Here is a 17516-nt window from a genome sequence, read left to right as displayed (position 1 = left end):
ACTAGCCTAATCAGTAAAAATAATGAGGAGGAGGAATTCCTTGAGTGTTTAAGGGATGGTTATCTGGATCAATATGTCGAGGAACCAACTCGGGAACAGGCTATATTGGACTGGGTACTGTGCAATGAGAAGGGACTAATCAGTAATCTTGTTGTACGGGGACCCTTGGGTCAGAGCGATCATAACATGATCGATTTCTCACTCGAAATGGAGAGCGAAGAAATTGACTCAGAGACTAAGGTCCTGAATTTAAACAAGGGGAATTATGATGCCATGAGACGGGAACTGAGTAGGTCTGATTGGACAACGTTCCTGGGAGGACTGGAGGTAGATAAACAATGGCAAACATTTAAAGATAGAATGACAAAATTGCAAAAATTGTTTATACCAATCTGGCATAAAAGGAAATCTAAAAAGGTGACTCAACCGTGGATAACAGGGGAAATTAGAGACAGCATAAAATCCAAAGATAGGGCGTATAAAATAGCCAAAAAAAGCGCCAGAGCGGAAGATTGGGAACAGTTTAAGATAGAGCAAAGGAGGTCAAAGGGCATAATCAAGAGGGGCAAAATAGCTTACGAAAACAAGCTGGCGGAAAATATAAAAACTAACTCCAAAAGCTTTTATAAGTATATCAAAAGGAAAAGACTGGTGAAAACCAAAGTTGGTCCATTGCAGTCAGATACGGGGGAATATATAATGGGAAATAAGGAAATGGCAGATCAACTAAATGCATACTTTGGGTCAGTCTTTACGAAGGAAGACACAAAAAACCTCCCTGGGATATCGGGAAAAATAGGGACATTGGCAAAGGAGGAACTGACGCAAATCAATATCTCTAAGGATATGGTGTTAAGGAAGCTAAAGGGATTGAAGGTGGACAAATCCCCAGGGCCTGATAACATGCATCCTAGGGTACTGAAGGAGGTGGCCCTAGAGATAGCGGATGCACTAAGGATGATTTTTCAGAATTCATTAGACTCGGGAACAGTGCCCATGGATTGGAGGGTAGCTAACGTTACCCCACTATTCAAAAAGGGGGGTAGGGAAAAAGCAGGTAATTACAGACCTGTAAGCCTTACATCAGTTGTGGGCAAAATGCTGGAGTCCATCATTAAGGATGAAATAGCGGAGCACTTAGCAAATGGGGACAGGATAGGACAGAGTCAACATGGATTTACAAAGGGTAAATCGTGCTTGACTAATCTATTGGAATTTTTTGAGGGAGTAACTGGTAGAATAGATGGGGGAGAGCCAGTAGATGTGGTGTACCTGGACTTCCAAAAGGCCTTCGATAAGGTCCCACATAAAAGATTAGCATGGAAAATTGAGGCTCATGGGATAAAGGGGAAAGTATTGGCGTGGATAGGGAACTGGCTGTCAGATAGAAAACAGAGAGTTGGAATAAACGGCTCATTTTCTGAATGGCAGGCAGTAACAAGTGGGGTACCACAGGGATCTGTCCTGGGCCCCCAGCTGTTCACAATTTACATTAATGACCTGGATCAGGGAGTCGGATGCAGCATTTCCAAATTTGCAGACGACACTAAACTAGGAGGGGGGGTGGGCTCAGAGGAAGAGACCAGGAAGCTCCAGAGCGATTTGGACAGACTGGGCGATTGGGCGGATAAATGGCAGATGCACTATAATGTGGACAAGTGCGAAGTTATCCACCTTGGGTGCAGGAACGGGAGGGCAAATTATTATTTAAATGGCAATAGATTGGGAGAGGGGGAAGTACAGAGAGACCTGGGTGTTCTTGTACACCAGTCACTGAAGGCGAGCATGCAGGTGCAACAGGCGGTCAAGAAGGCAAACGGTATGCTGGCCTTCATAGCAAAAGGGTTAGAATACAGGAACAGGGATACCTTGCTGCAGCTGTACAGGGCACTGGTGAGACCACACCTCGAGTACTGTGTACAGTTTTGGTCGCCTCATCTGAGGAAGGATGTTCTTGCCATGGAGGGGGTGCAGCGGCGATTCACCAGGCTGATACCAGGAATGGCGGGAATGACCTATGAGGAGAGACTATGTAGTTTAGGGATGTACACACTGGAGTTTAGAAGATTGAGAGGGGACCTCATAGAAGTGTATAAAATTCTGACAGGTCTAGACAGACTGGATGCAGAAGGAATGTTTCCCTTGGCGGGTGAGAACAGAACTAGAGGACATAATTTAAGGATAAGGGCTAAACCATTTAGGACAGAGATGAGGGGGAATTTCTTCACTCAGAGAGTGGTGAACCTGTGGAACTCATTGCCACAGAGGGCAGTGTACGCCAGCTCATTAAATATATTTAAGAGGGAATTAGATATATTTCTACGGGCAAAAGGGGTTAAGGGTTACGGAGAGAAGGCGGGGACGGGATACTGAATTAAAGGATCAGCCATGATCTCATTGAATGGCGGAGCAGGCACGAAGGGCCGAATGGCCTACTCCTGCTCCTATCTTCTATGTATCTATGTATGAGTTTAATGGCACTGTTTTACTCTCATCTTCCATTTACTGCAGCCCTGGGGTCAGACTCCCATCTGCTCTGCAATGTTGAATGGGGGGAATTTCCTGTAGAATATCAATAGATGTTGCAAGGTCTGATTTGCCTTTCCCATAGACCTCTACTTTAGGTGTCTGTGTCGGTAGCAGGGTCGGAAGCAGGCCTAATGACCCCGGTGGTTAGGATGAAAGTCTCTGCAACTGTCTGCATGACAATAGAATGAGGTGTCCCTGCTTATATTAGCAAATAGATTAAGGGTAAGATAGTGAGGATGCTTGGGGCCTCCCGAGCTCGGTCCAAATTGTATGTGACAACTTCATCTGGATAGCTGTCTGACTCAAGAATTCTATGCACACAGGTAAAGACAGGCATTTTCTCGGCTGCTGAACGGACTGAGTCACCCACCAGCGAAACGAGGAGGAGTTTGGCCTGCAGCAATACAGCAAGGGTGAGGCTTAGCATACACAAAGGGCAAAGTATGGATCAAAGCTTCTGCATGCTCCACAGAGGAGTGAATGTTTAAATATAGAACGTAATACACAAATAGCATGATGAAAGCAGAGGAGCGGCCTGCTCCGAACTGGCTCTTAAACGTGTTTGACCTGATAGGAGGGTGTGGAGGGAATTGTATATGGGGGCATATGTATATATTTTTCCTGTTTGATTTTCAAATTTTGCCTGATTACGCTGCTGTGAAGAACCTTGGGATGTTTTTACTATGTTAAAGGCCCTACATAAATACAAGTTGCTGTTATTACATCCATGAATGGTGCATGAGGTTCTCCCTGTACCTGGAACAGGTACTTCTAGGGGCTGCATTTCTGCTTTGGGCACATTAGCGTCACTAGTGCAGTTGGCTTGGAGCATTTCATTTTGCTGCTGAACTGAGGGGACTATTCCAGGGTTCAACCCCCACCCGCCCCCCCCCCATCCCCCATCTCCTCGTTTACATAGTTGTCGCGCATTCACAATACACCGGTAAGCCCAGGGGACGCGCACATCCGGGCATGAAACTGTTCTGCTGGTGCATGGGGAGGGAGGGGAGGGTGGAATTTCCATCTCTCACTTCTTAATGACAACCTTACCTTAAGTTTCGGTGCTTTGGCAGGGTGTATTCTCAGAATAAATTAGGATATTTTTAACCTGGTGCAACTTGTATGTGGTGTTAAAGATAAGGATTTAGCAATGAATGATTTCCGTGTTGAATGAACATCCACTCATTTCAATGAAGTTGCGAGTTTTAACTGTAAATTTGTTTCAAGGGTACAGGTATGCACATTGAAGAGCGGAGAGCTGGGTTTGTGTGTGTGTGTATATATATATATATAAAATACCTCAGATGAGGACAGGATGGGCTTAGGTACGATGCCCTTATCGGTTGAAAACCCTGCTAACTGTTTCCGTCCATGCTCCTAGACTAAGAATGGCCACTTGTCTGAGGTATTGGTGGGTAGTCAGGCCCTTCGAACTCTCCTCATGATCTGTAGGCCCTAGGACCACGAGGCCGGCCTACTGAACAGGAGGGGAGAAGATTCAATGGAAACAAAACTGCACTTCTTCATGAAATGTAAGGTGTAGGAACATTGGAGAAATGCTTTTGTTTTCCCTCCAAATGAGATGTTTACTTCTTGTTGGAGGCAGTGCCTGGAATTTGCTGACAGTGTAATATGGAAGATCAGTCCTCAAATCTAACAGCAAAATAAATGATCAAGTCAGCACTTTCTTAGCCTCAATGAATGAAGAATGTCATTTTGATAAATAGTGTAGTGATTGTACATCACAGTGATTGTTCTTTGAATCCGAATACACTTCAAACACCGTGTGTGGGCCGGAAGATTTCATTAACCCAAGTCCTGTTCACATAAACCCATCTGGTGCTATTTGTTGAAGAGTAGGACGCAGTAGCACTGAACGGGTAAACAGTAAATAACTGTGAGATGACTGATCTTGTGCTTTGCTGTGATGGTTCAGTGTGTTAGGTTATTCTGTTCATCCTGTCATGCGTTAATGGGCTTGGATTGGTTGATCGATCATATGACAAGAAGAGTGTATTGGCAAAATCTGTATGGGGCAGTTCATTTGATGCAGTAATGGGTTTGGCACAGTTAACTGTGTGCTGGGTTGATGCGTAGTTGTGTGCTGGTGTGAACATTTGTGTGATGGGTGTGAACATTTGTGTGCTGGTGTGATGGGTGTGAACAGTTGTGTGCTGGTGGGATGGGTGTGAACAGTTGTGTGCTGGTGTGATGGGTGTGAACAGTTGTGTGCTGGTTCGATGGGTGTGAACAGTTGTGTAACGGGTGTGAACATTTGTGTGCTGGTGTGATGGGTGTGAACAGTTGTGTGCTGGTTCGATGGGTGTGAACAGTTGTGTGCTGGTGTGATGGGTGTGAACAGTTGTGTGCTGGTGTGATGGGTGTTGAATAATTGACTGTGGGCTGGATTAAATGTGGATTGAGCAATTGGTTGTATGATGATGCAGTATTGTGATAATGGGCGTGGGGTAATTGCTTGAATTGAGTGTTTAAAGACTAGGACCTCAAACCTAGCACCAAGCTCATGGTCTACAGAGCAGCAGTGATACCCGCCCTCCTGTATGCTTCAGAGACATGGTCCATGTACAGCAGGCACCTCAAAGCACTGGAGAGGTGCCACCAATGCTGCCTCCACAAGATCCTGCAAATCCATTGGCAGGATAGGCGCACCAACGTCTGTGTTCTCGCTCAGACCAACATCCCCAGCATCGAAGCTTTGACCACGTTCGATCAGCTCCGATGGACGGGCCACTTCGTCTGCAAGCCCGATACGAGACTCCCAAAACAAGCATTCTACTCGGAGCTCCGGCACGGCAAGAGAGCCCCAGGTGGGCAGAGGAAACGCTTCAAGGACACCTTCAAAGCCTCCTTGAAAAAGTGCAACATCCCCACCGATACCTGGGAATCCCTGGCCCAAGACCGCACAAGGTGGAGGAGAAGCATCCAGGAAGGCGCCGAACACCTCGAGTCTCTTCGCCGGGAGCAAGCGGAAGCCAAGTGCAAACAGCGAAAGGAGCGCACGTCAACCCAAGCACCCCACCCACCCGCCCCTTCAACCACTGTCTGCCCCGCCTGTGACAGAGACTGTAGGTTCCGCATTGAACTCATCAGTCACCTGCGAACTCATTTTTAATGTGGAAGCAAGTCATCCTCGGTTCTGAGGGACTGGCTAAGAAGAAGAAGATTGCTGATGTGGTGATACGCTGTATTTGATTTATTGTACGATGACATAGTAAGGGGATGGATTTGCCCATGGATTATGCATGATTCACAGAGGTAACATGGGTATAACCAACTGAAAGAATGCGTGGAGATCTGTTGCACCAGATTAACCATCCGATTGATCTTTTCAGATTCTGTAGTGTCCGCCAGATTACTGTTAATTTTTACTAAAATGAGACCCCAATAATGTCATTTAACTGCAGTTCAATTTCCCAGCACTATCATTCCTTGCGTCCCATATAAAATGGGCAGCCAGGGTTATGGAAGTAAATTTAAAGATTTGTAGCAGCATTTCGAGTCTATTTCTGAACTTTTCTTTCTTGCTCTGTTCCTTTGTTGGGCAGGAGGCTTTGTGCCAAGTTTTCTGGTATTGATATTATTTTGGTACAGTGGGTTTCTGTGGTAAACCACTGTTATTGTTGTTCACCGTTGTTGTTGTTGCACACTGTTGTACCTATGCATGCCTCAGCATGTCTCTGCTGGCTCCGCCCCTGGCTCCACCCACAGGCCCAAGTATAAAGGTGACTGCTCTGCAGCCCCCTGCCTTCTTGGAACCCAGTCAACCAGGAGAGGCATGCTCTGTTCTTTGCTAATAAAAGCCTTTAGTTACTCTCCTAACTCTCCGTCTTTTATGAGTAATTGATAGCGCATCAATTTTATTAGCAAAAACAAAATGTCGACAACAAACGCTGAGCAGCAGGAGCTGCTGCGAGCCCTCAGACCAACATGCCTGGACCTAGACCCCCAAGAAGCGGGTTCGGCTACCAAATTCGCGCATTGGCTGCGTTGCTTTGAGGCCTACCTGCAAACCTCAACTGTGACCCTGGACGAAAACAAGCGGGAAATCCTGGCCTCAAAGGTGAGCCACCAAGTTTATACAATAATCCAGGACGCGACGACCTACGCGGCGGCTATCGATCTGCTAAAAGGGCAATACACACGCCCGGTAAATACGGTCTATGCCAGGCACCTCTTAAGATCCCGCAGACAGCAGCCCGGGGAATCGGTGGAGGCCTTCCTACGGGCACTACGGATACTCGGCCGAGGCTGCGATTGCAAAGAAGTATCAGCCGCAGCACACACGGAGGGACTGATCCGAGATGCTTTCGTTGCGGGTCTAAGGTCCGACTACTCCCGGCAGAGACTGTTGGAAAAGGGCGAAATGGACCTGAGAAAGGCAGTGTCCCTCGCTCTCTCGCTCGACGCGGCCCACAGGAATATGGATGCCTTCTCCCCTAACCGCTCCGCAACGTGGACGCCACAACCTTGGGTCATGGGACCACCACCTTCAACTGCTGCTGCGATGTCCAAGGCACAGAAATGTTATTTTTGTGGCCAGGCAAAACACCCCAGAGCACGCTGCCTGGCGAGAAACGCTACCTGCTCCGGCTGCGGGAAGAAAGGACACTATGTCAGCGCCTGCAAAGGTAAAACCGCGAACGCCAGCAGCGCCGCGTGCGAACCCTGGGGGCAGCCATCTTGTCCGCCATCTTGTGCTCCCCCAGCCGCGTGGGGATCGGGATCATGGGCGCCGCCATTTTGTCCGCCATCTTGGACGTCTCCAACTTCAACCACGGGGGACCCGGACTCAACCACCGCCCCATCTGACGACCACATCGACCCGCTCGACCATACGCTGGCCTCCGTGACGCTGGACCAATCTCTCCCTCATCAACTGTCCAGGTCCATGATGGACATTACGGTAAACGGCCGCGCCTCTACCTGCCTTTTTGACAGCGGGAGCACGGACAGCTTTATCCACCCCGACACGGTGCGCAGTTACTCGCTCCCGGTCCTGCCGACGCGCCATCGGATCTCTTTGGCTTCCAAAGCCCAGTCAGCGGACGTCGTTGGCTACTGTGTAGTGACCCTTTCAGTACGGGGCACAGAATACAAAAATTTTAAACTTCTGGTCATGCCACATCTCTGCGCTGCCATTCTACTGGGGTTGGATTTTCAGTGCCACCTTAAGAGTGTCACATTAGCGTACGACGGACCCCTCCCCCCACTCACAGTCTGCAGCCAGCAGCTTTTAAATCGCCCGCCGCGCACCATTTGCAGCCTCTCCACCCTTAAAGTCCCCCCCACTCCTTGTTCGTTAACCTCACCCGCGACTGTAAGCCCATCGCTACCAAAAGCAGGCGTTACAGTGCCGGGGATAGGAGCTTCCTTAAATCCAAGGTAGCGAGACTCCTGAAGGAAGGGATTATTGAAAGTAGCACCAGCCCATGGCGAGCACAAGTGGTGGTAGTGAAGACTGGCGAAAAACAGCGCCTAGTTATTGACTACAGCCAGACGATCAATCGCTACACCCAGCTAGATGCATACCCACTCCCCCGCATATCTGACATGGTCAATCAGATAGCACAATACCGGGTGTTCTCGACGATTGATCTGAAGTCGGCATACCACCAGCTTCCCATCAGGGCTGAGGACTGCCAGTACACAGCTTTTGAAGCTGACGGTCGTCTCTACCACTTCCTCAGAGTTCCCTTCGGCGTCACCAATGGGGTTTCAGTCTTCCAACGGGAGATGGCCCGGATGGTTGACCAGAACGCGCTCCAGGCCACTTTCCCCTATCTAGACAACGTCACCATCTGCGGCCACGAGCAGCAGGACCACGATGTTAATCTAAAGAAATTCCTCTGTATGGCCCAACGGCTGAACCTAACATACAACAAGGACAAGTGTATGTTTCGTACCATGCGCCTTGCCATTCTTGGCTGTGTAGTGGAGAACGGAGTCATCGGCCCCGACCCCGACAGGATGCGCCCCCTTATGGAGCTCCCCCTCCCCCACTGCCAAAAAGCACTGAAGAGATGCCTAGGGTTTTTCTCGTACTATGCTCAGTGGGTGCCCAACTATGCGGACAAAGCCAGACCCCTCATCAAGTCCACCTCCTTCCCCCTGACAGCAGAGGCCTGTGCAGCCTTCACTCTCATAAAAAGAGATATTGCAAGGGCCACGATGCACGCAGTGGATGAGTCCATCACTTTCCAAGTGGAGAGCGACGCATCCGACTTTGCCCTAGCTGCAACCCTTAACCAGGCGGGGAGACCCGTGGCCTTTTTCTCAAGGACCCTCCAGGGCCCCGAGATTCGACACTCCTCTGTCGAAAAGGAGGCCCAGGCCATTGTGGAAGCTGTGCGACATTGGAGGCATTACCTGGCCGGAAAACGATTTACCCTGCTCACTGACCAGCGTTCAGTAGCTTTTATGTTTAATAATAAGCAGAGGGGCAAAATCAAGAATGACAAGATCTTGAGGTGGAGAATCGAACTCTCCACCTACAATTACGATATCTTGTACCGGCCCGGGAAACTCAATGAGCCCCCAGGTGCCCTATCACGTGGTACATGCACCAACGCGCAGGTTGATAGACTGAAGACCCTCCACAATGACCTCTGCCACCCGGGGGTCACCAGGTTTTTTCACTTCATCAAATCCCGTAACCTGCCCTACACCATCGAGGAGGTCAGGACCATGACCAGGAACTGCCAAATCTGTGCCGAGTGCAAACCGCATTTTTATAGGCCAGACAGAGCAAGCCTGATCAAAGCCACGCGCCCCTTTGAATGGCTGAGCGTCGATTTTAAAGGGCCCCTCCCCTCCTCCGACCGCAATGTGTACTTCCTCAACATAATTGACGAGTACTCCCGTTTCCCGTTTGCCATCCCTTGCTCAGACATGACCAGTACCACGGTCATTAAATGTCTGAATGACCTCTTCGCCTTGTTCGGTTTCCCTAGCTATATCCATAGCGACAGGGGCTCATCCTTTATGAGCGACGAACTTCGGCAGTACCTGCTCGCGAGAGGTATTGCTACAGGCAGGACCACCAGCTACAACCCCCGGGGGAATGGCCAGGTGGAAAGGGAGAATGCGACGGTCTGGAAGGCAGTCCTTTTAAACTTGAAATCTAAGGGCCTTCCGACCTCTCGCTGGCAGGAGGTCCTCCCTGCGGCACTCCATTCCATTCGGTCACTGCTCTGTACAGCCACCAATGCTACCCCTCACGAGAGAATGTTCTCCTTCCCCAGGAAGTCCACATCGGGGATCTCGCTACCGACATGGCTGACTTCTCCAGGACCCGTCCTGCTGCGGAAGCACGTGAGGCCCCATAAGACGGACCCCCTGGTCGAGAGGGTGAGCCTCCTCCATGCCAACCCTCAGTATGCTTACGTGGTGTACCCGGACGGGCGGGAGGACACAGTCTCCATACGAGACCTCGCACCTTCGGGTGCTCCCGAAACACCTCCCTCGCCACCCACCACTACCCACGCCTACTCCCAGTACGCTTACGTAGCGTACCCGGACGGGCAGGAGGACACAGCCTCCACACGAGATCTCGCACCTTCGGGTGCCCCTGAAACATTACCATTGCCATCCACCACTACCCACAACCCAACCCCGCTAGACGGCATGCCGCAGCCCCAGGACCCGTCATTGACCACCCAACCACTCAATGAGACGCCAGACTCAACGTTGGATGCTGCACCATCACCGCCGCCACCACGACGATCAGGACGGCATACAAGGCCACCTGATAGACTTACTTACACGAACCTTTAGTACACTTCACCCCACCGGACTCAATTTTAAACAAGGGGTGAATGTGGTAAACCACTGTTATTGTTGTTCACCGTTGTTGTTGTTGTTGCACACTGTTGTACCTATGCATGCCTCAGCATGTCTCTGCTGGCTCCGCCCCTGGCTCCACCCACAGGCCCAAGTATAAAGGTGACTGCTCTGCAGCCCCCTGCCTTCTTGGAACCCAGTCAACCAGGAGAGGCATGCTCTGTTCTTTGCTAATAAAAGCCTTTAGTTACTCTCCTAACTCTCCGTCTTTTATGAGTAATTGATAGCGCACCAGTTTCCCAATAGGAACCCCTCTATCTTGGAGGAAGAGGGATGCCAGGCAGGCCAAGCTGCTCCAGATGCCATCTGTGCCCACCCACCAGTACCATCCTATCCCTATTTACGGGGCAGAGGTTCACCTACCTGACACTGACTGAGCAGAAACTCTCTGCGTAAATTCTCCTCATGTCGCCTCCGGTTCTTTTGCCAATTACTTTAAATCCATGACCTCTGGTTACCGACCCTTCTGTCACTGGAAACTGTTTCTCCTTATTTACTCTATCAAAACCCTTCATGATTTTCACTTCACTATTAAAACTCCCCTTAACCGTCTTTGCTCTAAGGCGAATAACCCCAGTTCCTCCAGTCTCTCCACGTAACTAAAGTCCCGCATTCCTGGTACCATTCTAGTAAATCTCCTCTGCACCCTCTCTAAGGCCTTGACATCCTTCCTAAAGTGTGGTGTCCAGAATTGGACACAATCCTCCTGCTGGGACATAACCAGTGTTTTATAAAGGTTTAGCATAACTTCCATGCTTTTATACTCAATGGGCTCGAATTTCCAAGCCCCGTGGAGGCGGGTTTGGAGGCAGGAGTGGGGGGAAAATTGCAGAATCGGGGGGCACGACCCTTCCCGCCCCCAACCCGCCTCCATGCCCGTTTCCCAGGAGGCGGGTACCCGACCTGTGCTGGGAGCCACCTCCCCGAGGCGGGAAGGGGATTAATGCCAATTAACTGCCTGTTAACAGGTGGTTAACAGGCAGTTTTTGGCCTAATCCCTATTTTTAGCCCTGAAATGTGGGCTGCCCGACGGCACCAAACCACGCCAAGTTAGCGAGGCGGACCGTCGGGCTGAAGGGCTTGGAGGGTTCGAGATGTCTGGTGTTCAGGTGAGTGATGGGTGCATGAGTGCAGAGGTAAGTGTGTTTGGTGTGTGCAAAGTGTTTAAGTAAGTTTTACTTACCTTTACTTACTAATGCAGGCTTCCTTCCTTCAGGACTCGGGAGTCCCTCATCTCACCGGCACAGAAAGCAGAATGGCCGCGAGCTGTCAAAAGTTGCAGCGTTCTGCTTTCTGTTCTGGAGATTTTTCTAACTGAGTCTGTGGAGAAGGACTCAAGTTAGAAGTCAGATTGTCAGTGTTTGACAGCTTCACAGAGCTGTCAAACGCTGATATTTCATCTGTCAAAAGCTCTTGACAGATGAAATGTCAATCCCTGACGTCACCTGTAACCAGCTGGGCGGGCTCAACAAGGTCAATCAAGGGAAAATCGTGTGGGTTGGCCACAAATCGATGGAGGCGAGACTACAACCCAAAAAGTGGGAGTCCCGCCTCCATCACGTCCCCATTGACAAAATCCAGCCCTATGCCTCTATTTATAAAGCCTAGTGCTTTTTTAACAGCTTTCCCAACTTGTCCTGCCACTTTCAAAGATTTATGTACGTACAACCCCAGGTCTCTCTGTTCCTGCAACTCCTTTAAAATGCTCTCATTTAGTTTATATTGCCACTCCTCATTGACCCAGGCATGCTATAATGCTGCCATACTGGGAGAGTACCATAGAGTGGTAGACAGGGCCATACACTTTGCTACCATCTGAACCTCTCGACTTCACAAGCCATCAAACAGGGATCGGGGTGTTGTGTCATTCCATTGCTAATTTTTTGCCCCACATTTATTGTGCAAGGCACTTTTGTAATTCAAGAAATCTTTGCAAAGACTGAAATATACATTAAAACATTAGCAACCTTTGTAAATACTGTCATCAATTTTCCCTTATTCCCACACGTGACTGTTCATCTTTAAAGAAAACAGAAAGTTGGGATAAATGGTTCATTCTCGGGTTGGCACTCAGTGACTAGTGGTGTTCCGCAGGGGTCAGTGCTGGGACCCCAACTCTTTACAATCTATATTAATGATTTGGAGGAAGGGACCGAGTGCAACGTATCCAAGTTTGCCGACGATACAAAGATGGGAGGGAAAGCAGTGAGTGAGGAGAACATAAAAAACCTGCAAAAGGACATAGACAAGCTAAGTGAGTGGGCAGATGGAATATAATGTTGGAAAGTGTGAGGTTATGCACTTTGGCAGAAAAAATCAAAGAGCAAGTTATTATCTAAATGGAGAGAAACTGCAAAGTGCTACAGTACAAAGGGATCTGGGGGTCCTGGTGCATGAAACACAGAAGGTTAGTATGCAGGTACAGCAGGTCATCAGGAAGGCCAATGGAATCTTGGCTTTTATTGCAAGGGGGATGGAGTATAAAAGCAGGGAAGTCTTGCTTGAGTTATACAGGGTACTGGTGAGGCCACACCTGGAATACTGCGTACAGTTTTGGTTTCCATATTTAAGAAAAGATATACTTGCTCTCGAGGCAGTTCAGAGAAGGTTCACTCGGTTGATTCCGGCGATGAGGGGGTTGACTTATGAGGAAAGGTTGAGTAGGTTGGGCCTCTACTCATTGGAATTCAGAAGAATGAGAGGCGATCTTATCAAAACATATAAGATTGTGAGGGGGCTTGATCAGGTGGATGCGGTAAGGATGTTTCCACTGATGGGTGAGACTAGAACTAGGGGGCATAATCTTAGAATAAGGGGCTGCCCTTTCAAAACTGAGATGAGGAGAAACTTCTTCACTCAGAGGGTAGTAAATCTATGGAATTTGCTACCTCAGAGAGCTGTGGAAGCTGCGACATTAAATAAATTTAAAACGGAGATAGACAGTTTCCTAGCTGATAAGGGAATTAGGGGTTACAGGGAGCGGGCAGGGAAGTGGATGTGAGTCTAGGTTCGGATCAGCCATGATCCTATTGAATGGCGGAGCAGGCCCGAGGGGCTGTATGGCCTACTCCTGCTCCTACTTCTTATGTTCTTAAGTGGCCACATCCCTTTAAATTTACACATAATCTTTAAGGGCTGCTTATATATGATGTCCTGCCTTCCACTGGTGTGTGCTCAGTGCCAAGCCCAATATATGGAGTTATGCAAATGAGCAAGAGAGCCTAACACACATTTTCAAAATTCTATAGACTTTGCGATTGGTTCAGATTGATTGTACTCTTTTGAATTTGAGAGGTGCGATATTCCAAATACAGAATGTCCCCTGACTCTGTCTTACAGGAAATCTAGGCAACAAAGGGCAGTTTTATGATCATATGAGGGAGGCAGTTAATTGGAGAATCTCATGAGAAGAGACAGTTCGAAAACCTCAAAGGAGAAAAGTTTATATTCTTGGAAGAGGAAGAAGAAATACTGTGTGTTCATAAAAGTAACTTATGAACATTAGATTAGTTCTTAGAGTTGAGAACTTTTTTATTATTTTGTCTACTTGAGAAGTTAGGCTACTGTAAATTTATAACTGCATTATAACTTTATTGTAACTAAACATTCACTCCCTCCACCACCGGTGTACCGTGCATGCAGTGTGAACTATCCATAGCATGCACTGCAGCAACTTACCAAGTCTTCTTTGAAAGCATCTCCCAAATCTTTGACCTCCAACACATAGAAGGACAAGGCAGCAGGTGCATGGGAACACCATCACCTCCAAGTGCCCCTCCATGTCACACATTATTCCGTCTTGGGCATACATCGCTGTTCCTTCATCATTGCCTAGTCAAAATCCTGGAACTCCCTACTTAACAGCACTGTGGGAGCACCTTCACCACACGGACTGCAGTGGTTCAAGAAGAAGGCTCACCACCACCTTCTCGAGGGCAACTAGGGATGGGCAATAAATGCTGGCCCTGCCAGCGACACACATATCCCCAGAATAAATGAGAAAAAGCGCTAAAATGATTTGCTTGTTCATTGTTTGTTTAATAAATTAATTTGGTATTTTAAACTTAAGGATGAAGACCACGGGGGTTCTCCCAATCTCCAGCCAGAGCTTCAGCGGGAGACTGGCAGAACCTCCAGGGAAACGGTGCAAACAGTTAAAAAGAGCTGATTACCCAGTCTCCCTAAGGGTTCAGCCGGTCACCGGAGAACCCCGGCACAGTTTCAGGATCCAAGTTTGCTGTGAGACTCTGCTGCTCCTGAAGACCGGGAATGGAATCTTATGGGGCTTTATGTAAGACAGTTCAGTAGCTAAAAGCGATCAGCAAACAGTGTTTGTTGTTCAGTTGCCTGGGTGCGTTACCTAGATCTCAAGGCAAGGACAGACACTGTCAAAGGTTTGCGGAGCTTGGACTCACCCAGAAGCATGACCTAAGATGAGAGCCGAAATAATCTGGGGTAAGAAGATTAGAAAGACCCAAAATGTAACAGCATGGAAGAGCTGATAGTGTGAGGGTGTAGTTTATTGGGTTAATGGCTCGGGGATGGTGATCACAAAAGTAAACTGGTGGATGACAGTTTCAAGTGTGGAAAATCTTAACTTCTTATTCTTTTTATTAGCGAGTTAATGAAGCCCTGGGACTGGTTTAACTGGATTATCTGTAGCCTGTACTGTTGGTGTGCCACGGTCCTGGTCTTGGTGCATTTGTGTTTTAGCTACTTTCTGCCCAATTCTTAGAGATTGATTTTGACCAAGTGTCTGGGGCCTAGGAAGGTGGGTCAGGAGCTTCTGCCTCAAAAGAATAGGGAAGGCCACACCCGGCCCTTTCTGCATTTGTCACTCCACGATTAGCCAATAGGTGATGCACCAGTTATAGATCCTGAAATTGCTGGAAACCCTCAGCAGGTCAGGTATTATCTGTGGAGTGAGAAACAGAGCCTTTTGTCAGAACTGGAAGATGTTAGAGATGAACAACTTTAAAGCAAGTACAGAGTCAGGGAGCGATCAAGGGTGACAGGGGTGACAGGCAGGAGTGATTTTTTTTTCCTTTAAGGAGCTGGGCTGAAATTCCATTTCAAAGATACAGGCCTGCCATTTTCTCTTTCCTGTCATCACAGCCAGCATTTATTGCCCATCCTTAATTGCCCTTGAGAAGGTGGTGGTGAGCCGCCTTCTTGAATCACCACAGCACTTCTTTGTTGCAGTTTGGTACAATTGAGTGACTTGCGAGGCCATTTAAGAGGGCAGTTAAGAGTCAACCACATTGCTGTGGGTCTGGAGTCACATATAGGCCAGACCAGGTAAGGACAGCAGATTTCCTTCCCTAAAGGACATTAGTAAACCAGATGGGTTTTTACAACAATCTGATAATTTCATGGTTACTATTACTGATACTGGCTTTTTATTCCAGATTTTTTATTTAATTAACTGAATTTAAATTCCCCAACTGCCATGGTGAGGATTTGAATTCATATCTCTGGATCATTAATCCAGGTCTCGGGATTACTAATCCAGTAACATAACCACGATGCTACCGTGCCCTTAGACAAATGACAAAAGTGTTGATAGTGCTAGGCAAAAGGAGGTGATAATGGGGCAAGTGATGCACCTGTCATGGTTCAAGGGGTCAGTGTTCCTCACCCCATTCCTTTCATGGAAGGAGTTACCATCCTGTGATGGGGCTCCCCATTGCGGGCTGCCTGCGAATTTACACCCCAGTTCAGGTAAGCATTAGGGCACGGTGGGGGGTGGGGGAATGGGCCCACGAGGAATATGAAGCTGATCAGAGAGAGCGGAGTATTTCTATTGATGGAACACAGAGTGACTTCAATAACAGAAAGGTGGGTTCTGATACCTTTTGTTACAAGGAGCCCTTGTTTTTCGGCACAAGTCGGATGAAGTAGAAATTAACCAAAAAGCCATCCATCTCCATCGTAAACGGGAGAGGAAGGTAAAGACTACAGTTCCCATAGGAGAAGCAGCACTCTGAGAGAATGAGGCACTTTCATTTGGCAGAGGAATACGTAATCCAATTTACGGGGTGAAGTGCACTAAAGGCAAAGTGGTTGTGATGACAGGACAGAGAAAATAGCAGGCCTGTATGTTTGAAATGGATTTTCAGCCCAGCTTCTTACAGTAGAGGGGGTGTGACTGAACTCTCTCACAGTCAGTGCACGCACATCCTTGCATTAGGAGATATCAACGTAGAGGAATAACCTCTCTCTACTGATATTAAACAGCCACTTGTTCTCAAGCTAAATAGAGCCAATCCCTGGGATATGCAGCCCTCTGGTGAAGTGGTGAAGGGTTAGCGGTATAGTGCGATGGCTCCTCCTCTTAGCCGTGTGGTTACCTGGACCTTTTCCATGGCAACGTCCTCTATTTCTGTGCCTTTCCGACTGATTAGTTAAATGCAGTCACGTGTCCTTTTCCTGTCCCTCCTCTCCGGGAGGCCTTGACTCACACCCATCTCCCCCTCAGCTCTTCACATGCAAAGCACAGTCAGTGTCAGCAGACTATTCCAAACAGGAGACCATGGCAGCCGAGCCCTATCCCGTCCTCTCCCAAAATTCACCCCCCTCGGCTTTCCGACAGGAATCACCGAAAGGAGATTAGGAACGGCAACGTGGGCAGATCTGTTTCCCCCCCTTTCTAGCCCAGCACCACCGAAGCCAAGTGTGTACCTCCATCAAAAGACTGGGGTCCAACCCGGGGAACTCCTGCTGGGCCTATACCTGAGCATAATGAATATAGGAAAATCAGGCAGGGAGCAGCACATGCCATTTTGGATTTAAAAACAACCATGTAGGGAGAAGTCTGGCATTTTGGATGGAAAATTGGGTGGGATTCCTTATGGATGTGGTTCAGTTCCACATTGTATAAGAAAAAAGAAACTTCCTTTTTATAACGCAAGCTCACATATCAATCTGTCCACAAACGCTTGCTGTTCAAAGCAGAACGACTTTCGATTTTTAATTTCTCGCTTTAAGTTAGACGGGAAGGAGCCAGCCCAACCGACATGGATTGCCAAATCATTTGACACTGCATCTCAGCAAATTAACAAACCGATCTTTGAAACACCATCAACGCTCAGTGTTTGGAGACACATCAAACACGGAAAGTAGACAAT

General features: G+C 48.2%; 1 protein-coding gene across 1 annotated transcript in view; it reads left to right on the top strand.

Annotated features, from left to right (window-relative positions):
* The window catches only part of septin5a (septin 5a), a 173913-nt gene that overhangs the window by 29932 nt on the left and 126465 nt on the right, over positions 1-17516 (top strand). The window contains exon 2 of the mRNA XM_085961952.1: positions 2853-2942. Coding sequence (XP_085818078.1) covers positions 2853-2942 — 90 coding nt within the window. The remainder of the gene's footprint in view (positions 1-2852; positions 2943-17516) is intronic.

Source organism: Somniosus microcephalus, chromosome 19 (genome assembly GCF_052327205.1).
Source record: "Somniosus microcephalus isolate GS21.2 chromosome 19, FLI_Smic_1.0, whole genome shotgun sequence".
NCBI lineage: Eukaryota > Metazoa > Chordata > Chondrichthyes > Squaliformes > Somniosidae > Somniosus > Somniosus microcephalus.
The sequence above is the reverse complement of the archived record's forward strand: the minus strand, read 5'-3'. Positions and strand labels throughout refer to the sequence as shown.